The sequence below is a fragment of the Brachionichthys hirsutus genome, chromosome 20 (genome assembly GCF_040956055.1).
Source record: "Brachionichthys hirsutus isolate HB-005 chromosome 20, CSIRO-AGI_Bhir_v1, whole genome shotgun sequence".
Taxonomy (NCBI): domain Eukaryota; kingdom Metazoa; phylum Chordata; class Actinopteri; order Lophiiformes; family Brachionichthyidae; genus Brachionichthys; species Brachionichthys hirsutus.
Window position 1 is genome coordinate 4273491 of NC_090916.1, and position 21902 is coordinate 4295392.

The 21902-nt window shown below is 41.1% G+C and overlaps 1 protein-coding gene across 1 annotated transcript; it reads right to left on the reverse strand.

Moving 5' to 3' along the window:
- Positions 1–1528: 1528 nt before the first annotated feature.
- On the reverse strand, positions 1529–21689 carry LOC137909207 (1-phosphatidylinositol 4,5-bisphosphate phosphodiesterase beta-4-like). The gene is made up of 37 exons (XM_068753642.1): positions 21606–21689; positions 18872–18952; positions 18431–18490; positions 17072–17215; positions 16312–16391; positions 16167–16220; positions 15967–16048; positions 15769–15869; positions 15308–15365; positions 14305–14413; positions 13568–13778; positions 13317–13410; positions 13112–13191; positions 12908–12992; positions 12712–12802; positions 12536–12631; positions 12255–12400; positions 11669–11764; positions 11396–11540; positions 11154–11238; positions 10113–10237; positions 9399–9450; positions 8734–8836; positions 8308–8472; positions 6423–6627; positions 5601–5689; positions 5269–5425; positions 5136–5185; positions 4521–4586; positions 4325–4440; positions 4096–4171; positions 3816–3991; positions 3524–3625; positions 3369–3426; positions 3022–3108; positions 2390–2426; positions 1529–1727 (listed from the first exon to the last, which is right to left on the reverse strand). The coding sequence occupies exons 1-37, from the start codon at positions 21687–21689 to the stop codon at positions 1651–1653; spliced, it is 3723 nt and encodes a 1240-aa protein (XP_068609743.1). The 3' UTR covers positions 1529–1650.
- Positions 21690–21902: the final 213 nt, after the last annotated feature.

Consider the following 21902-nt stretch of genomic DNA (forward strand, 5'->3'; position numbering starts at 1 on the left):
CCACAGACCCCCAAGCCCTTACATGACAGAGGACGACATACATTCCAGTACTGTATATACAAAAACATCCCGTCCACCCTTCATGTGTGTTACAGCAGAACAAAATAAAACACAAAAAACGTTTTCAAAACACCTTTAACCCCCCCAGAGCTCCATTTATCCATGTTTTATTGTTGCTGTTGTTTGTCATCATGACCGATCTTGCTTCTTCAAATCTGAACACACAACAGCAGCCAATAGGATCACTTCATTGTAGTCACATTCTTCTCTCCAGTGTACAGGAGTGCTTCCTCCTGCCGTCTGTAGTGTCATTAACGTGCATCTGTTTGGGACAGGAAGACACCTGCCTGGTCTGAAATCCACGGGATGTATGACTGGCTCTGTAATATTACTCTAATCTGATTTCTGGTGAATGATGAGGATCACAAACTGAGATTGGGAACATTCAGTCCAGAAGCTGTTAATGAAACAATGGCGTGAGACACAAAGGAGGCGAGATGGTTCTAACTTCTGCCTGAAGCTGAAGGGGTCGGTCAATGAAAGCAACAGAGTTAACATATAAGAATGGATTTGTTTAACAGATTTGGCACAATTATTAGTGCAAAGCAAAAACCAATAATAATAATCCCATTATACTCACTTCATATTCGCCTTTTTTGATATTTTAAAACTGGTTTGTGGGGAATTTGATCTCTTCAGGAAACCAAACATTTTGATGACTTTTACATGATTTTCATCTATAATTATTTCGGTGCTTTTCTGTATATTATTTTATTCCTTAAAATTAAAGGTCACGTTTTCATTTTGTTTTCGCATAGAATATATAATTCTGAGCATGAAGTGTCGATGATTAAGCACAAGGAATTGTTGGGATTGAAAAGAAAGACTGACTTTCGCCTTTTCTTGAAAATGAGTACTGTGGCTTAAATGAAGGGCAGCAGTTACACAATCTCTTCAGCGCATCCCACGAAAAGAAACAAAACTCCACAAAGAAATCAGTCATACAAATTCATCGTGAACAATAAGTTATGATCCCTTTATAGTCTTCAGACTCAGCCCGGGCAGCAACGTTGCTGAACAACAATAATAAAACGTACATTGAAGGAATAGGTGACAGGGTGTTTGCTACTCATACAGTGATTTAAAATAATACATTCTTACAGATAAAATCCACAGCAGGGCACTGTAGCATTTCCCCTTGCTATGACGGCCCATCACATACAAAGTGCTCAGGACAGGACTAGTGTGTAGCATATTTCATAAACGTATTCATTTAGTGCTGGATTGACGTTACATCTGAATTCTCCTCCCCCCTCTATCACACTGTTTCTGGAGCAGTCTGGAACCGATTTAAAACCAAACAAGTCAGGAGGGGAACAGTAGAGGTGAGGGTTTACGTCTACGTGCAGTGGAGGAGGAGGGGGGGGGGGGGTGCGTCTGAATGGGTGGCTTTGTCTCCCTGGTTACACTTCCTCTCCTGATAACTGGTTAACAGCGAGAAGCTCAAATGGCTAGTAGGCAAGGTACTGATGCAGAAACTGACCGCCGTGTGTTTGTGTGTGACAGGGTTGATATCTCAGGGCTGCAGAGGGCTAACTGGAGTGGTTCTGTACCTGTGTGTGTGTGTGTGTGTGTGTGTGTGTGACAGTCTCAGTCGCTCACACCACTGTGGCAGGTCTGCGGTCCATCTCCTCCTCCAACTTCACCATCTGCTGCATATCCTTGGCCTTACAGGAGGCAGGAAACACCGTTAGACTAACAAGCAGAAGCGACACGTCACTAAACGCATGCAGAGGATCCAACGGTCCGTATCGCATCCATCCATCCATCTTCTTGTAGACGAGACGACCTCAGTCGCCACGTCTACAGCTGCTTTATCCGCCCTGCGGGTCGTGGGTGTGGCTGGAGTCTATCCCAGCTGAAAGGCGGGGTACACCCTGGACATGTCACCAGCGCATCACCAGGGCCACACAGAGACCAACCACTCTGGCACACACTCACACCTAGACGGACAATTTGGAGTGATCAATTCACCTGCAGGAAATCATTTCCTTTTTGTTGGTGGGAGGAAGCCGGAGGACCTGGAGAAAGCCCACGCAGACACGGGGAGAACAGACAAACTCTACACAGATAGGATTCACACCCAGTGCTAACCACTGCACCACCGTGTCACCTCCCTTACGAAATGTGAGGTGTGATTTTTTTTATCTGGAGTTGTAATTGCAGCTTTTCTGTTTCTCCCCTCTGTGCAGGTAATATCAGCCACAAGCTCCGTATGAGTGATGCGTAACGACCACCACAAAGGTTTAGCAGCGGGACACGATCACATACTGTGCTGTGAAAGTAAACGATGATGAGAGGGAGAGTTGAGTGAGATGGAGATGCCTACCTTGAACCTGTTTGTTTGCATGGTGTGATTTCAAAAGCTGTGCCGGAAGAAGTAAATCAAATTAAAAACAAATAAATGTGTGTATACATGTAAGGTAAATGAGTGTGGCAGATGACAAAATGAAATGGTGAGGCGGAGATATGTACATTTAATATAAGAGATAGTCCGGTCAGGTATTACTGAGAATCAACTCCATCTTGTTACTGCATAAAGAAACGTTTTGTGACAGTGAGTATTTACAAGAGAGGCTTTGTTTCTTTAACATGTGAGGACTTCATGGTTTATATTTGAAGTTTGTATTTAGAGTCCCTGGAGGCCACACTGATGGCAGCTATGTGGAACAGCTCCTGCAAAACTAATTACAGTTTACAGCACAAGCGACAGAAACTGCAGCCTCTATCTAGGGATAAAAATCAGTCTCCGGTCCCCCGTCTTGACTTTCATTTGCACTTAAAAAGCCAGGGGACCATAAACGGAGAGATATTCTGCTTTATATAGAAAGAGTGTCGAATAAATGTTGCCTTTATACATTTCTGCAGATGGAGAACAGCCATCATCTTACAGAAGGTTGGATGGCAGGCATGTCGGTTATTCATTTCTTTGGTATATTACCGGTGAATATTCTGACGTACCTGCTCATTGAACCTCTCCAGCTTCTCCACCTGTTCCCTCTGGTTCTTCTGTAGCTGCTCCATCTCCTTCTGATGCTTCATGGCCAGCTGCAGACACACCAGCAACACGCAGGCCAACCAGATCACAAACTGTTTGTATTTAGAGATCTTTTCTGTCTGATAATGCCTTCTTCATTTGTTCATTGGTAAGAATGTTTTATTGCAAATTTAATGGAAACTTAAATTAAAATAGTAGTATAATAATAGGTATCCTAATAATTGTACTATACTATTAAGAAACTACGTGTCCTTACTTTATAGTTTCATCTACAGTAAATGTTTTAAAAAGAAAACTGTGATTGACTTACCCTCTTCCTCTCATCCAGGAACTTCTTAGTGTTGCTGCTGTTTAACTCTCGCACTCTCCTACAGAACAACAAAGATAGCAGGAAAATGTAACATTCAGCCAATAGACCTCCTGGTGAGTGACATGACGGCAGATGGATACAGTGTTCAGGCCCACCTCTCTCGCTCCGCCTTGTTTTTGATGCTCTTGTCCTGGCTGATGGCTTTACCGTTTTCCATGGACATCTTGGCCTGGTTGGCCCGCATCTCTTTGCTCTGTCTGAAAGCGTAGAGCAAGAAGACACAAGAGCTGTAAAGCACACTGACAGGAATTAAACCAGCTGCAAGCAGAAGTTAGGGGACTGCAGCTTCACTCTAGCTATTCACGGGGTTGCTGCTCCTCCAGGTCTGCTCACCTACAGGAAATGAGTGCGTATGAATACGTTTGTGTGTGTGTGTGAGCCAGTCACCGTTCGTGGATGAGTTTGAGATGCATGGTTTGTTGTTCCTGGACGGTGGCCAGGAGTTTCTTGAGGTGTTCACATTGCTGTGTGACGTGGCTGTCCTTCATCTCCTGCTCCTCACTGCTGTGGCTTCTGATCAGCTCGGACCACTCTTTAGTGTGCTGTGCTGTGATGTCCTTCACCTACACACACAAAACGATCACAGACACACACCTATGTCCATCATGCACTGACTTCCTGCAGACATGTCATCCTTATGGATATTAGTTTTGGTTCAAAAACCCACCTTGGTTTTGTGATGAGCTATCAGCGTTTGGATTTTATCCTCTGTCTCCTTCTTCAGCTCTTGGCAGTTGTTTTCTCTGCAGAGAAACCGCATGAACAGACGTCATGAGTTCAGACTACTGAAGACAAATATGGACAAAGTTTTTTTTTCCTCCCAAAAGTGAGTTGCATTTTTCTGATTATTTCTGAGACACATCTTTTTAATCACAGTCAATATTTTTTCCACCTACCCTCGTTTCTTGATGGCTTTCTCAAGTAGTTTCTCCAAGGTGGTCTTGTCCTTATCATGGTGGGACACCATCTTATCCACCTGGGTGCAGTGGGATTTCTGCATTGTATTTTGATCCTTTAGAGAAAAGCAAATGCATCACCGTTCAGAATAAGCAGCAGCCTCTTTGAAAGGCTGGCATTAAGAAGTTCACCCACCTTTGAATGTTTCTTCTTTAAAGCGCTCAGCTCCTTCTGCTGCTTCTTTATCAGTTTAAGGTACGTCTGCAATGGGACAAAAATGTTGGTTATTTTGATCCTTTAAAGCTCATTATTAGTACTAGACTGATTACAGTTTACTTTCTCTAATAGAATACACAAAGTATTTTTAAACCATTCATGCCGAGTTTAGCTACTAAGCCGTTGTAACTATGTGCTAATTCTTTATTTTATTATTTAATGATTAAAACACTACTGTAAAATGATTTTATTTCACATTACCTGCTAAATATTCATCATATTTACCACCCACAGATTCAAGCATCTCTGTCATTTGATCAAGTTTATCTTCAAATAGAAACACTGATTTACTAATTATTATTTATTGTGTTTGATTACAGATTATTTTTACATGTTGATCAACAGTTATTTACTGCATGCATCTCCAATGTGAGATCACATCCACTCATCACTAACTTACTTGTCCATGTTTGTAGCTTTTCTTATACAAGTTATGCATGACTTTGTTATAATTATTAGAGTACTTGACTATCACATTTAATATGTTTTACAGAGAGTTGTTATTATGCTGTTATTAAGTCGGGAAACACCCACCTTCATTTGTTTTAAGTCATCAATGCTGACATTAGGCACAAGTGCAGTATCTGCAGTAGAAGAAAGTGACCTTCACCTTGTGTACACATCATGTCAGTATGTAGATAATAATGAACATATATATTGAATCTACCCTTCTTTGTTTCCGCTGTGTTGTTTTGGGTGGCATTGTATGTCTGTGCCATGTCTGAGCTGGTCTGCGGTGTCACGCTGGTCTTCACAGTGTCTCCTTTACCCTTTCCCTTCTTGTCGTTCTTTGAGCTTCCGCTGGGAACGTCTGCGATGTCGTTCTACAGAAGGGAAAATAAGGTTAAGTGTTCGGTTACTACATCAAAAATAAACAGTTATTTTTCAGTAAGATGAGTTAAAGCTGGTTGTGCCCACTTAATCAGGCACAAACCAGAATGGACTTCAGAGGTTCTACATACTGAAGCTTCAGAAATGCGTGTTTATTGTCATGCGTACCGTGTCGATCCCCAGAGCCTTCATCTGGTCAGCTCTCTTTTCTGCAATGGTCAAAAACTTTTTTGGGTCTGATAGGGCATCCACAATTGCTGAAACACACAAAATACTTACTTAGAAAAATAAAATATATTTAATGACAGGCCAAACAAGACTTAACGGGTTAATAATTTCAGGAAAATTCACTTTTAAGAGTCATCATCTTGGATTTAATTCTTCTCCCCTGACACAGATCGACAGACATATCATGAAACCTGTCCTCCTTGTTTAACCACTGCCTCATTATGGTAACTATGTCTACTAGTGTGCACTGGGGTAAACGCATACAACTAGATGAAATGGTTTCTGGAGCACAAGGTTATTTTAAGCTTCATACGGTCTCTGATAGGAAAGTGATTCTTGCAGCAGATCTTATGGAACAGAGCTAGTGATTACAGTAATGGTTCCTCTGCGCAAGCCCCTCGGCTGTATTTAATGACAATCCCAATCATCCTGCATTTGTATGCGTCTGCCTGTTTTAAACTGTCTAACACTGCACATTCACTGCCATCATCATTTGCGCCATGCCATTACTCTGAATGTTCAGACCAACCCGGGGCGGAGTCAGTGAGCAGAGCAGAGAGATGCATTGCCTTCCCTTTATTGCTCTCCTTCCTGCAGGCTATAACTTTATCGTCAGCCACAACTAAACTGAGTAGTAAAACAATGTAAGTCTACCGGTACACTTAAACATGGAAGGACATAGAGAAATGTACATGCATGACGTTTTGTACATGTTTTCTATGTACGTGTGCATGTAAGTGTGTGCGCGCTTATCCAAGTCACCCCCAAAGCCGTCGGGCACGTAGGTTTTGAGGATGATTTGGCAGAAGACGGTGGGCAGTGACAATGGCTTGTTTCCCTCGTTCCTCAGCGAGATGTGACGGTAGCCGGCTTGCAGGCCATCCAGAGGAAGGATCCGCTGGCCAATCAGCTTGTTGTTGTCGTCATAGACGGCAATGCGCAGTACTGCCAGATCTGGTAAGATCACCTTTGGGAGGGTGGGAAAAAGGGAAATAGAAGATAGGACGGACAAGGAGACAGAATATAAGAAAACGAGGCAAAAGGCTGTGAGGACAGACAATGAAAGTCAGCCATAAGCCCTGCTGTACTGTAGGAAGTCTTCATAACGCTGATGTGAATATTGGTAACTAGAAAAGACCTCCGACAAGCAGATCATCCCCTCCTAATTGGATTCACACCATCCACATGGTGAACTGGATCATCATCATCAAAATGTTCCAAACTGTTCTTGGTATCTTTACACAGCAACCATGAAAATGTAAAGTGACTCAGAGTTTATGTGCATTTTTAACAGATTTTTGAATCCATAAATTGAGTTTTCAATCTTAAAATGTAATATCTTTTTTTCCTGACCTCATTCTGGATCAGATCCAAAAGACATTTTGCATGGTGGTTGAATATCAGATCCCTTTATGACTGTGATTGTTTTGTGAGTGAGTTGAATGCATATTTTACAAGATATGATTTTTTGAAAAAGTCTCCTATATAAGTAAACAGGAAAATCTAGATTTTATTTGTATCCAGTCATGTATCCGGATGGCTCTCAAAGGTTATTTAGACCAAGACCCATCCTCGGCTTTTCATGGAGATCCATCCAGCAGTTTCTACGTAATCCTGCTAATAAACAAACAGACAAATTCCAAAGAGGGGAAGGTCAAGGCCGAAACTGCATGGGACACTATCAGGGGATGGTCGGCGTGTGATACAGGAAAAAGGTGTGATAAAATAACAACACACAGTGCATCTTACTGACAAGGCCATCTCAACAACAAGTACGTGCACAAACACACACACACACGCGCTTTTGTGTGCGCACCGTAGTGGAGAGAAAGAAAAGAGAGCGAGACTCTTAACTAGCCTTGTGTGTGGAGATAAGTGAACAGAGAGAGGAGGATGATTAATACCTTGACAAAGGGAACCTAAGAGATAAGAGCGAAGTATACTCAGTAGCGATGAACGGCTGGAAGTGCACGCGAGTGTGTCTGTGTGCGCTTACGCAAATGTAGCCTTGGTTACTGTAGGTGTGCGCTGTCAGAGTGTATCGTTCCCTCTGAGTCATCTTCACGGAGCTGCATATTCACGCAGGCAAAAGGTGTCGTAGCATTTGAGGGCATTTGTTTCTGTGTTGTGAGTGCATCAGAGTGAGTCAGAAAAGAGTCTCGTGATGCGCTGTGTGTGTGTGTGTGTGTGTAGAGCAGCACTGCGGCAGGCTGTGATTGATGGTGTGTGTGAAGCTGGAGTCACAGTCATGGCTGAGAGACTCCTCATTCTGCTGAGAGCAGCAGTTTTCTCTTTCTCTCTATGTGACTCAAGTCTCTCTCCTCCATTCTCCCTTTTCCCCTCCATCAGTAATTGAGTTTACTGAGTGTTTGTTTCTTTCCTCTTGCTTCCCTTTCTTCTTTCATGTGAACCAGAGCAAATTAGAATGGAATGACGTCTTCCTTTGGTCAACCTTTCTCAAATTACTGTTTTAGTTTTCCTCCTCTCTTTTTACTTCAGAGACATTTCCACCAACGCAAATCATGGCTTTCCTGGACATCTGTTTTAAAGCTTCCAGCTTCCATCTCAACGCAGGAGCATTCAAAAATGTTCAGCGCGTTTGTTTTACATCACTGTATTCTTTATCACCCAACCCCCTTCTGTCTACCTTTCTGAAGACGAATGGTTCCTCGTTGTAAGCTGGGTTCAGTCCGTTGTTCATTACCATACGTGTACGAAACTCCTTCCGGATGGTGTCCGTCGGCAGCCCGTACATGTCCACCTCAACGTAGGTGCCTATTTTCTTGTCTGACAAGAACTGTCCAGAAAACACCTAAAGTAACACCAGGATGTAATTATGAATATTTATGAAGGATTTTATGGAAGCGATATTTAAAATGCTATGAGAAAGCTTTGTAAAAAATAAAAATAAAAAAAAGACTGCTAATTTCCTCTCAGGAGTAGCAAATAAATAAAAATGTCAAGATAATCTATATTTAGCATACACATGAATATTATTACATTTACAGGTAACAACTTATCAATCATGGGCTTTAAATGTTTTCCAGTGTGATTAGAGTCTGAATAACCTGACCTGTACGCTGCAGGTTGCAGCGATGACGCCGTCCACCGGTGTCTCTGAGAAAGGGTCAAACGTTCTGTCTGACCGCCGCATGAAATCGGGTTTCAGGAGGAACCTGACAGACACACAATAAATAAGAAGAAACAAAATCTCAATCTTTTAGGTAAAATATGGGAAATAAAACGTGATATGAAATGGATACTACATGGGCTTCCGATACAGTTTTAACTTCAATCAAAATCTCTAATGACCTATCAGGAATATGGTGGTACTGAGGGTTTTTACGTCGGATTGTGTCTTCACTGGTGGCCCAGAAAAATGATATTAGTAATAATGAGTGTCTGTAAGAGACCGGATCTTCCTACATTAAAGATTTTCAGCATTAGCTGTAAAATCTCTGCCCTCGGGGACAATATTAGAACCGAGGGATGGAGACAGCGATGGAGAGGGGAAGAGATAGATGACTGCAGAGAGATTCAGAGGCGGGCGAAGATGAGCACGCTTCCCCCACAGCAACTCATTGGCTCTTGGGGAAGACAGTAGCTATGCTGGTCCCCGCTGGTAACTAGTAATGAGATGTGACATGCCTTAATTGATGAGCTCCAGAGAGGGTTGGAAAAGGGTGGGTTTGGTTGGATGAGATTTAGAAAAAGGCAGGGGCGAGAAGCTGTTCTCACCCGCAGGAGCCGTTGTACTCAAACTTCCCCTGGTTCAGCTGCATGGCCAGATCTGAGGGAGTACATGAGAGGTGTTTGGAGACTGAGACACACACACGACCTTCTCACAACATTAAACACAAGAAAACCTAGTTCAAATCCGTCAAATTTTCTGTTTGAAGCTACCTTAGCTGAGAGAGAGAGAGAGAGAGAGAGAGAGGAGAGAAAGAGAGGGGGAAGAGAGAGTGAGAGACACAGAAATTTTACATTTCTTAATGGCACTCTGTGTCTCCCCTCTAACCACTCATCCCTTCATCACAGGAGGTCAGCCTTGCACATGCTTCGCTCGCAGCAGGCCATATGGTCCAACCGCTTTTGCCTCTGGCCATGGGGCAGCAGCTGTTTTCCAACAGGCATCATTCACTGTATAGGTGTGTGTGTGTGTATGTGCGTAAAACAGAGATAACAGATGAAGTATAGGGAGTGGAAAATGAGAACCTGATGCTGCAAACCGAGATGATTAAACCTTATAGATGCTAAAATCTAATGTGAGGCCCAGTGAGGTAAATTATTTATTCTTATATAGAATATGTTGAAAATACCTTATTTTCTTGATATAGTGTTTTATAGAGCAAACAAATGTTCACTGCAGGCTTCACGTAGGACTTGACCCTTATGTGAGGTCAGAGAGTATTGTGAATATTATCATTAGAACATTATTGTGTGCTGTGGTACCTGGGGTCTGGAAGTTGAGCGAGACCATCTGGCAGCCAGCGTTCCAGAAGATCTGAGGCATGTAATTACTGGAGTCCACCCGACCCCCTTTGGGATAGATACGGCTCATCTGCCGCTTGTTGTAACTGCATTGACACTCAGGAATGATTCTTTTTTTTTAAAGTGTGAGAGCATGTGTGTTCCAGTACATGTGTGTGTATACATTTGAGTGATTGTGGACGTTTACACCACGCAGACTACTGGACTATTTTTAGCGGGAACAGCTTGGGTCAGTCCCATTAGGGATAGAGAATAACTGTATGTGTGTTTCAGGCCAAGGCACACAAAGGCACACATGCCTCCAGAGGCTTCCGATTCTTCTGTGACAGTAGAGTGGAAACAAATATGACTCGAAAATATTAGCTCTGACCCAACACTCTGACCTTATTTGGGTGATTTCAATTTATGAAGTTAAACTCAGAGTTTATTGGCTCATAAATTCCACAATGGAGTGAAGTTAACTATGCTCAGTGAAGAATAGTGGGACTCCAAGTAGTGGTAATAATAATAAACCATCAAAGAGTTTCCACTGTTTATTAAAGGGGGGGGGGGGGGGGGGTGTAATTGAGCTTTATATCAGTTTGCAGTCCATTGTTTAATTCTTTGGCTGACGCTTTACTGCTTTGGTTCAGCCACAGCCACCAGCTGCAGAGAAGTTCTAAAAACCCACCGTACACTACCTATTCAACACCAGTAGGAGACATTGCTGAATAGCTACTCAAGAGCCAGATTATTTTCTCAATACATGCAAAGATCATATACAGTGCTCCTGGACTGTTAGACAACAGATTGCCATATTCATTTAAGATGCGCGTCATTCTGCTATCCCCAAGTGGTCAAAGCGGTTAATTCAGGTTTGAAACATCTTGCTAAGCATTATGGTTCAGTAATATATATAAAAAAAGGATTTGTGAAACAAATAGAATCTAAAATGTAATTATGCAATTTTGTAAAATCCAGGTACCGGTAATTCTAGTGTTCAGAAAAATGCTGAAAAGATACTTGACGAACTCTATGGCATTGGTCTTCAGATAGCCCAGACCAACAGACTCATTAAAAGACGACATGTTATGGTGGATGTTTCTCTCTGAAACACAGGAAAAGGGAAGGAGATGTGTTTGAGTTATTTCATTTTTAAATTATTTAGATCACTTTGGACAACCCTATACATTTATTCTATGTATTTAAGAACAAATATCTAGCAGGATCACAGTAGAAAAAAAAAAGCCAATGCCAAAGCTCACCCTCTGCCATACCAAAACTCTGGAACTTGACGGGCTGTGCGTAGTTGACCATGGCTGAGAGATACGGGTGGATGTTAGTAGTGGCTCCGACATATGTGTACTGAGCTATCAAAGCCTCTTCTGAGTCTTCCTCCTCCTCCCCGCCCTACACAGGACAGGCGCAAAAAACACAAATACTCATACTTCACACACACTTCAGAGATGACCAAGGTGTTTTTCCTAAGAAGCCATTAGGTGCTTGTGAGAGAGAAACATGTAGCAATGAATGCATACCTTCTTGCTGTTGTCTTGGTCAGATGCTTCTGAGACATCTGTGATGTCTGTTACTTCCGTGGCTTCAGACATCTCTGTCACTTCATCTTCTGGCATCTAGAAACACAGACATTTACATTTAATTTCGTTGTTCTGAATTTCATTCCTGCAACATGTTTCTGAAAACTTAGAAAGATGTGGCGTGCTCTGAAAACACATGTGGCATTATCAGAACTGGGCCTCAAAACAAAAGGGTCATCCTCAAAAAGCTCAAAGATGGGTTCAAGTTCATAACCCTCTAATAAAGGATGTTGTTATATAAACTTAGGTATTCATCTTATTGTAAAACAATTGCGAGAGAGTTTGTTTGCAGATGATTGCATTCAGCTTTTATTTCCATTTTACTCAGAGTCCTGACTATTTTCGAGTCAGGGAGTTATATTTAGGAAAACTATTGAAGGAAGCAAGGATTTACAATTAAGAAGCCAAGTCTGCATCTCAAAACTGGCTGAGATTATCTGTAAAACAAGAGCTTTACCAGGTCCTTGTAATGTAAAGGTTCATTTTAGTATTCTAGAAGCCAATAATCCTGGAAGAGATGACACACCTTCTTGATACTGTTGTTAAATTCTTCCTTCCTTGAGCTGACAGTATTATTCTGGGAAACGCTGTTGGCCTCTTTCTCACTGGTTGCCTCTGACAGACTGCTGGGGGCCTCTGAATTCAGATCTTTATTCTCAGTCTCTTTTTCTCCTACAGACACATAAAATAAGTTTTATTTTGGGTATAAAACATTTTGCACACACATTTTTCTTCGCTTAATGCATTCAGTCTATATTTGCCAAAGCTTTAAATAATCTCATGATAAAGTGGGCACATCGTGCTGACCATTCTCTGGGTCATCTTCATTCTCCTCTCCCATAATGATGGCAGGGGTGTTGGTCTCCCCTGCCTCCATGTGTTTCTTAAAGGCCTCTAGCTGTTCTGCAGGACATACACATAAAATTGTTAAGACATAAAAAACAAATTCAGGGTGCAGTAACTAAGCTGAGTTGTCTACGTACTCTGTTCAACTTCAGGTTTCAAGCGTTTGTTTTTGATGAGGATTTTACGTCTGAGTTCATTTGGAGAGGGTAAGGAGCGCCCAGTTTCAATCTGAGAAATACAAAAGCTCATACATTTAGACATAAAGGACTATCATCAAAGTACTATCAAGTCTAAGAGACAGTTTGAATTAGAAATTGAATATTTAATATTTACAGGGAAGTTTTCCAGAGGCTGTTTGAGGAGGAAGTCACCAAAGAGCTCCTCACAATACTTGGCCATCTTGTACTGCTGTGGTTTACTGATAAACACACACACACACACACACACAAAGAAAGCACTGGAGTCATAAAAACTGAAATCATAATAGCAAAACCCTTATGCATTAATCTGCTTGCTTTTTACTAGATGAACAAATACCTGCAATGGTTTTCAAAGGACAAAATAACAGGAAACTCTGAAGTGACAAATGCTGTTTCCTTGATGGCCTGTATAACATCCTGTTGGAGGAGGAAGAAGAGGATGAAGAGAGGAAGAAGTGTTGACTCGAGGGGGTAGCTCTACCTCATGCAAAAATACTGAAGCAACCAGAAAATAAGTGGCAACTGTTCCTCTGTGTGTTCACCTTGAACAGAATATCTGTACACATGGCCTTGCCGTGAGTGATAATCGGCTCCTGGTCTTCTCCTTTCCCGTCCCAGCAGTCCAGCTCCACACACCTGACCAGACAGAGCACACAGAAAATATGATATAATGCACACATAGAGTAGCCTGACTTAACCTTCGCTGCATAAATATGCTGTTTAGGCAAAGTGTATATCAATACAGTGGAATGTGTGAATGTGTCAGTCACCTGTATCCAAACAGTTTACTGACCTGCATCCAGACAGCAAGACCTGGCGGTACATCTCAACTGAGGACTTCCCCCCAAACTGTCGCCCTGTCAGGTAAGTGTTGTGGGAGGAGCTGATGAAGTAGTGAGCCAGCGGCTGCTCCATTTCCTGGTATAGTTCTAGCCGGTCCAAGAAAACGGGCGCGTTTTCATCTGACATCAGGTACCGGCAGAACCCATCACTAGACATGTGACCTGGGGGTAGCAAAGTTTCCTTATCTGATTATCTAGCAGAATGATGAGAATAAACTGAGGTTCTTAAAACGTATTAGTATAAATAGAAAACATACTTATACTATTTATTATACATTAGACGTATACAGTTAATACAAGTGTACGATAGTATAGATATAACACTGAATTCTAAACTATATTATAGCATATATGCTCTATAGAAGAGGGAAAATGTACTCTAGTATAGATTAAAGATAATTTATTACTAACTGTATTAAGAAATCACTGACCCCGTATATCTATTACCGGTAAGTACAGACACTAGTAAATGTTCATTTGTGAAAAATGTACTGTAATTACAAAGCAACTAAGATGCTGAAAATAAGGTGATTGCCACCTATTATGCCAAATGAAAACTCTTATCAAAGGACGGCCTGGGAAGTAAACTTTGCTGGACGCGATGCAGCATACTGCAGTTTTAAAGGTACACAGACAGATGGCAGCACAGCCTTAGCCATCTCATTTTCCATTGCCAGCTCTGTTGTACCTTTCTTCTTCAGCTCATCATCTCTCTCGTATTTGTCGATGATCTGCATGGCTCTCTTAGGGTCGTAGAACGGGAACAGGATCTCATTTAACCTAGGATCACGCTGGTTCTGATGAGCAACACACACACAAACAGATTGACCTACACACATTATATTCAAATATACTTATGTCCAAATAAACTGGATCTACACTATATCTTACACTGACACACAGGACGGGGGAGAATATTAATGCCACATGAGACAAGATACCAACACTGCTCATCAAAAACATTTCCTTTGACTCGTACCGAATGATTAATTACACCTGATTTTAATAACTTTAGTACGGTGGCCATGAAAAGTGAGTATTCAGTTATGAACACAGTGTAAAAAAAAATATTTAAATTCAAAACTGTAAGCCACACTAACAGGGGCAATGGTTAAGGATTTGTGTTGTCTTATGTGTTGCAAAGGTTAGACAGCTCTAAAACAAAAAATGCACTACAAAGACTATGTTATGATGTCACTTCCCACATACTAAGTGAAGTGGGAATCCATCTAACCAAAGCTTTGGCCACTAGGGGGGTCTGCAGGATGTTGCAACAGCACACATGCAAATATACAGCTGAAGGACTGAGCAGGTTTCAGCCACACAGGAGAGCACGGCCTCAGAAAACAGACAGCAGGAAGCAAGATGACACAAGCGGGAAGCAACAGGATGGTAACCTCAACCCTCCCATTGCTATGGCAACACCAATCTGACACAGGGAAGGCAAGCAGCAACAGGGGGGAATGCAGGGAATGGGATGAGGTGGGAATGTCGAACAGGGGAGACAGTGGAAGTTGTCCTTGCAGGCTGATTGGAAGTCAATTTTGTTTTTGTCAGTTTCAGTAAAAGATATTTCACGAGTGTCACTTCATGTCAAGTGCGAGCTGAAGGGCAACTTCCACACAGCAAGACGAGGGTAACCACGAGCTAGCAAACTACACAGAGAAGTTAATGAATGATAAAGAGCTTACTTCATTCAGAAAGCTGACTAACTGGTCTACAGTTAAATAATCTGTTTTGTTCCCATTGCTGAAAAGGAATTAATTAGAAAAAAAATAATGTTATGCTTCTTGAAAGAGACACCCGCTGTCATTCATACAGTCTGTAAGTTAAAATTAAAAAGCAGTCTTCAAAAACAGGATCATACTTAAATGTTACACTTTTAGTAATAATTACATGTTATTCATCAGTAATAATTAATGCTGAACTATAGAAGCAGGTTAGGCTGTCCAGACACAGTTAGTGCAGCAGGCGCAGAAATATCCACCCTGGTTACTTATTGTACAGGTATCAAAAAACATAAAGGGATGATTATTAAGCTGTTTTTTTTTGGGGGGGGGGGACTTGTCATGTTTTTAAATTATTTTGAAGCACAAGATCAGTAAGCATTGCAATTAGAAGAAGATGGCAGGCTATCAAAAATGACACTTACATCTTTTTAAAGAGCTCCTCTATGTCTGTGCGAGGGCAGATCTTCTGTGTGAGCGCGTAGAAAATGTCAAAGGTGAAATCTGATGGCTCAATTTCGTCATTCTGTGGAAGGTAACAAAACGTTTTTCACATGAGGGCTATAAACCTGCAGATTTTAGTGCCATATATGATCAATTTTACTACAAGTCTGCAGGCGAACCTTTCCACTAGGAAGGCCAAGATCCTTCAGAGCCTGAAAGATTCCCTTCTCTGTCTTTCCTGATGCAAATGTCCGAGTGATGCTACAAATACGGGAAAAATAAAGAACAGTAGATGGTAGATAGAAAGACAGGTTGAATGAAGCACACATAAAAAAAACAATGACACAAAGATTGACAACGTCTATCATTTTAATCTTACCCTCTGACTGGAATCTTTCCATTAACATTGGTCAAGAAACACATTCTCATCCAACTAAACAAGATGGAAAAAAACAGATGAAAAAAGAAGCACTTTACAGGTCCATCAATTAGATAATTAAGACATGGTATAAAAAAACACTTACTGTTTTTTGAGGCAGGTCATTGGACAGACATTGTTGGCCTTAAAGTTGTGAATCACTGACCTCAAGCCCTCAATCCACTTCTGCAAACAAACACTAGATTTCAGAACACACTCTCTTTACACAGCGACCATTCATCGATAAACACAAAGCTGATATGCAACAAGCAGTGGCAGTAAACATGAATGAATGCACTGTTGCCTGCATCGACAGAAACACTGATGAGGACGACAATATCAAAAGGTTTATACACTCCTGTCACGACAGCGGGAATCAGATGTAATTTAGGCACACATATGAAAGGCTACCGTCACACTAAACTGAAACGAGTCAGTTCCAATTCGATCTTTAATGTGATATGAATTTGATTTGTGATTTGCTACATGGATATAAAAACACAATATTTTCAAATACAATTTGAGTGATTTTCATATGTGGTCCTAGAGCAGATTCTATCAGATTATTGGTCAGTGACCTGAAAGGAAATGGCCACGATGTGACCTGCTGTACATGTGCACTATAATGCTGTTAGCATTTAACTAGCACTGAGCAGCTCATGAGCAGCTGATGAAGTGTTGGACGTGCTTCACAGCAAATCGTAGTATCTATCTCAGTAATTATGTTAACAAATGTCAACGATCGACACGACGAAATCTGAAGGTGAAGCTCGCATCTGAACTGAAACAATCAGATTGCATGTGCGTTGTGCTGTTCACATGAACCTGCAATCAAAATTGGGTTACACATGGCCAAACGTCTTTACCCTGGCAGTGTCTGGGTTCTCGGCCACCATGTACATGAAGTTGAGGTTGACCAGATCTGTGCCGCTACAGATGCAAATAATGCAGCCCTCTAAATCTGCTTCTGTCTTTCCAATGGCCTCAAATGATGAAAGGATCTTGGGGTCCTAATTGAAAGATAAAGTAAGTCAACGTAGCAGACATGCTGTCAGATGGACAAAATATTAACACACTACATAAAAAAGGAAGAGAATTATCCACAGAAAGGGTGTCAAAAACAAAATCAAATAAGCGGTAAAGTGATGAGTGTATGCTGTTGAGGTGTCTTTAATATTTACAGGTAGTGGAGGGAAGGAAAAATCATGATATAAAAAGATGGAAGATGTAAATGTATGTGTATTGTATGACTGGATTAACAGCATCAAGCAACAGGCTCAGCATTTTAAAACCCCTGCCACTGACTTTCCAAGACAATTAATCTTTTCTTCCTCATTGGATTATCTGAAACAGCTCTCTGGGCTCCTGTAACCATGTTAGCCTCCCGGAAGAAGCCTCGCAAATCAGTTGTCTTTAGTCTTGAACCTTAAAGAACAGTAGATTAGCTTTCATCACACAAGAGCTGCTGTCAGGCTGCGGTATCTGTACACATACACATGCACATATGCATGGGTCCCACACAGAACGCCAAGCAAACAAACCATCTCCTTCTGTCAACAGACATACACAGCCTGACAATGGCTAGATACACACCACACATTAGTGTCAGTGTGGTCTGACAGGTTTGCATCCGAAAGAGAGGCATGAATCCACAAGGGCACTCCTGCAACAGCTTTCACAATTCTGAACAAATACCAAATACAAATGACAAGGCGAAAACTGCTTTAAGAAATATTAGATATAGAGCAAGCATATACCGGTAGGTGTGGGTATCTATCTGGCTCCATATCAGTTAAATAAATAACTTATTGGTTGCCAGCTGCACTGAAAATATAGAATAATGCAGCTGGTCTTTATATATTTGTTATCCGAGACCAGTTTTCTATAACACAATGTCCCTTCTGACAGAGACAGGGAGTCTCATGTTTTGCTGTACACATCATAGCGCAGCTCCTGAAATGCCCACTGCGTCTGTGACAGCCCATTCTAACATTGAAAAACGGGCTGGATTGCCATTGTGTCATTGTAGCCCACAAACCAAAGCCGCAAGATAAACTTTCAAATAAGGTGTGCAAGTAAACCCTGCCAGGATTGTATACATATTGAAGAGCTATTTTCTGTTGCTGTCTAAAGAGGTTTTACAAGAAGTATTTCTGAGGAAGCGAGAGAATGAACGGTTGATTGGGGGGCCAGGCAAGCTGAAATTATCATTCCTGAAGTCTCACCTTTGGTACGGCTCCAACGCGGATACTGTTTATGAGAAAACACTCGAGAAGCTGGCCTTCCTGTAGGAACGACACACACAAGGATAAGGAGAACATGATGGAGGACGTGCTAGACTATTTAAGAACTATTTAACACCACCAACTACTGCTCCCTTGTAAGCATCAAATTACATAAGTACATGTGTTCTTAAATAAATTCACTTGGAACATAAATGAACAAGGGACACTGTTATCAAACATGGCACTGAATGCGTCATGATGACGATTGGGGTGGCACGGTGCTTTTCTAAATATGTTTTACAAGGTTCCAAGGACTAAAGGTTTATGCCACATAAAAAATACTTCTTAAAAGATTTTTAGATTTTTTTCATGCCAACTAAATTTCTGAAAGATCCCTTGGCACAGATAAATACACACAAAAATAAAAGTCAGAAGTTGTACCTTTCCCTCACTCTTCCAGGTGATGAAAAAGCCATATTCGTCCACCTTCACCTGAGAATTGGGCTCCAACATGTACGGGTCCTGCAGAAGGAAGGAAATATTTTAATATGAGAAGGTGCTTCATCAATCAGAGAGTTTTATTTAACATGACAAGACTTTAAATAACCAGCCTGTTTACACAGACCACACTTATGCAACCAGATGAACAGATGCAGCTCTAATTCATTTTCTAAGATGAACCTGCCTGGCTAGGAATACACACACACACACAGAAGAACCCTATTACCCAGGCAAACAGTTCTGTGATGGGTGAGATGCACACATGTGTATGAATCTTGCAGGGTTCAAATGTGATGTTGATGCACACCCTAATGTCCCATGTAGCATACAGAGTCCTCTATTAAGTTCTGCAGAAACCCAAGTAAGATTAGCCATCTTCTCCTAAACTGACATTTTTCATTCAATTCTATCAGCTAGAAGCTGTGATTGTACTGTTGAATGAATGAGTCAAAGTGTGAGTGTATTATTTAAAATCCCAGATCACACACCTGAAAGGGATAAAACAAAACAGACAAAAATAGAATGGGTCATGACAGCTGGGTCACTTTAATAGTAACCCCACACACACACACACACATACGTGCGCTTTGTATTTGGGGATATAATGTCAGCTAAAATCACCATAAATACCAACTGAAAAATTAGTTTTATTATTTACGAAACAGTGAGACTGTGAAGTGCAGCTAAAAGCTTGAGTCTGTTTTATCTGATGTTTATTACTGAGTCTAAAGTTACATGCTGCAAATACGACTCAAAGGAAGAGACGGGTCCAAATCAACCATGACTGTTAAGAAGAGACAGCAGTCTAGCGTTACACTATCACCCATCTGGTCCCTGTAAAGCTAAAAGGTTTACAAGAACACTCTCAGTCACGCCACATGCAAAAAAAAAGAGTTAGGAAAGTTCAATCATTTCTGATAGATTTGGATGGATGGTGGAACCTTGTTATTTAATCCAGGCCACACTCAAATTTACAATGTACATTCCGTTCTAAGTATACCTGCACAAGTTCAACTCAGTGTGTGTGTCCCTCCATCACAGCAGTCATTGAACACAACTGGGTAAAGTGATGAATTATGTGCACATTTCTTCACCGGGGTGCCCTGCAAAAAATATCCTGATGTTGCCGACTTCATAGCAGGAATTAAAAGGGGGCGGGGGGGAGAGTGGAATAAAATGTAATCTGCCCATTCTCCCAGTACTTTCTGTACAGCTGAAATATTTAATAAGTAATGTAGTGCAGTAAAACAACTGTCTCTACCATCTGTTGCTCAACAGTGAAATTGTTGAATAGAAAGCATTGATGCTGTTTGACATTTGTGTTGCTGAGTGTGTGTGTCTGTGCCTGTAAGAGAGGAACTGATAAGGAGTGGGTGGACCTGCCGTACGTAATTTAAATTGGAAAAAATATCCCCTGCAGGCCTTGTATTTGTCAGGCAAGTATATTTCACTCTGTCAGGCACACAGACTCGTACAAAAGAGTGAGACATCAGGACATTACTAGTCTGTGTTTATGTAACGACATGTCAGATTTAAACAAAAAAAGCCTTATTTTCTCCTGAAATTACTTTACCTCCAGTTTCTTTTTCACTTCCAGAGTTCACTACTTCTACTAAACTGTCAAGCAAGTTCAGAATCAGAATCAGTTTATTCGCCATTGTCAGTGAAAGGATTCACAAGCAATGATTTTTTCTTGGTGCAATCGTGCAACATGTAACATAAAAGGGCAACAACAACAAATATTAAAATGCTAAACTTCAGCACCATGCAGTAAAATATAGACAAAGTTAAAAAAGCATGTGAATACAAGAAACGTGTGACATGCTTTGCCTTTGTTTGGTAAATGTCTGAGCTAAATGTCCTTATTAAGTTACTCAGAGGAAACGTGGGCAACAGGCAGGAAGGTATACGCAGCATCATACAGATACTTATGGTTGCATGTAGAGCATGATGGATATGTGGTGACACGAATGTTACTGGAACCATTTATCTAAATAAATATACATTGGCACTGGATAAACAGGCAATGCATTGTCTTGTAGCTCTGTGTACCAGAGGAGCTCACTTTTTCTGCTGATTTTAATTGAAGTACTTTGATCTATAACACATAAATATTCTAGTAGAAAAAAAAAACATTACTGGCCAAATAAAACCAAATAAGCCCTATGAAGAATGCTGTGATTCGGAATAAAGGGTCACAATAAAAAATGGATTTGACTTGACAATAACACAACGAGATCACACACAGATGACACTTCCACAGCAATGATTAAGATTCTCAGTGGATGTGTTGGAGTTGCTATGCTAATCTTTCAAAATTAAGCTGATCAATGTGGCTTACCTACAGCTAGAGCGTGTGCTCTGTGTGTGTGTGTGTGTGTGTGTGTGTGTGTGTGTGTGTGTGCCTGCTAATAACTGACCCAGGGATGGTCATTAAGGGTAAATGGTAATAAGACAGGACAAATTACCCATGTCAGTAGCAACAAGGATACTAATAAATCCACATAGTTTACAGCAGTTTAAACCCTCATACAGCCAAACCAGGAATTCAAACCTGAATTATGAATGTGTAATAAACAGGTTATTTATTTTTGATAGTCAGAGTTATATGTTGATTTATTTGACATTTATGAACGATTTCAACCTCTTATGCATCCGTGAAATCAACATTTACCTCATCAAACCTGTCAAAGGAGGAGCCTTCCTGCATGAACTCAGGCAGGTGTTTCTGCCAGTTGAATTCATAGGACTTTGTCATGGCTGCTCACAAACCTAAGAAGACCTAAACACAGGAGAAGAGGCAGAGAGAAAGAATTAGAAAGGCCAACGAGGTCCATGTGTCATATATGTTTTATTTCTTGTAGTCACAAAGAAATGCTGAATTCACTGAACACAGATGATGTAGTCGGACCTCAAGAAACTCATCTTAAGAGTGTAATTTCCTGTATACAACAATTACATGTACAAACGA

What these genes read in the sequence shown, in the direction of transcription:
- LOC137909207 (XM_068753642.1), bottom strand. Translation starts at nt 21,689, where the DNA reads ATGACAAAGTCCTATGAATTCAACTGGCAGAAACACCTGCCTGAGTTC. An exon ending in AGCCTCTGGAAAACTTCCCT is followed by an intron (nt 12,803 to 12,907) that starts GTAAATATTAAA and finishes TGTATTTCTCAG; the next exon opens with ATTGAAACTGGGCGCTCCTT. An exon ending in AATGCCATAGAGTTCGTCAA is followed by an intron (nt 10,238 to 11,153) that starts GTATCTTTTCAG and finishes GTGTCAATGCAG; the next exon opens with TTACAACAAGCGGCAGATGA.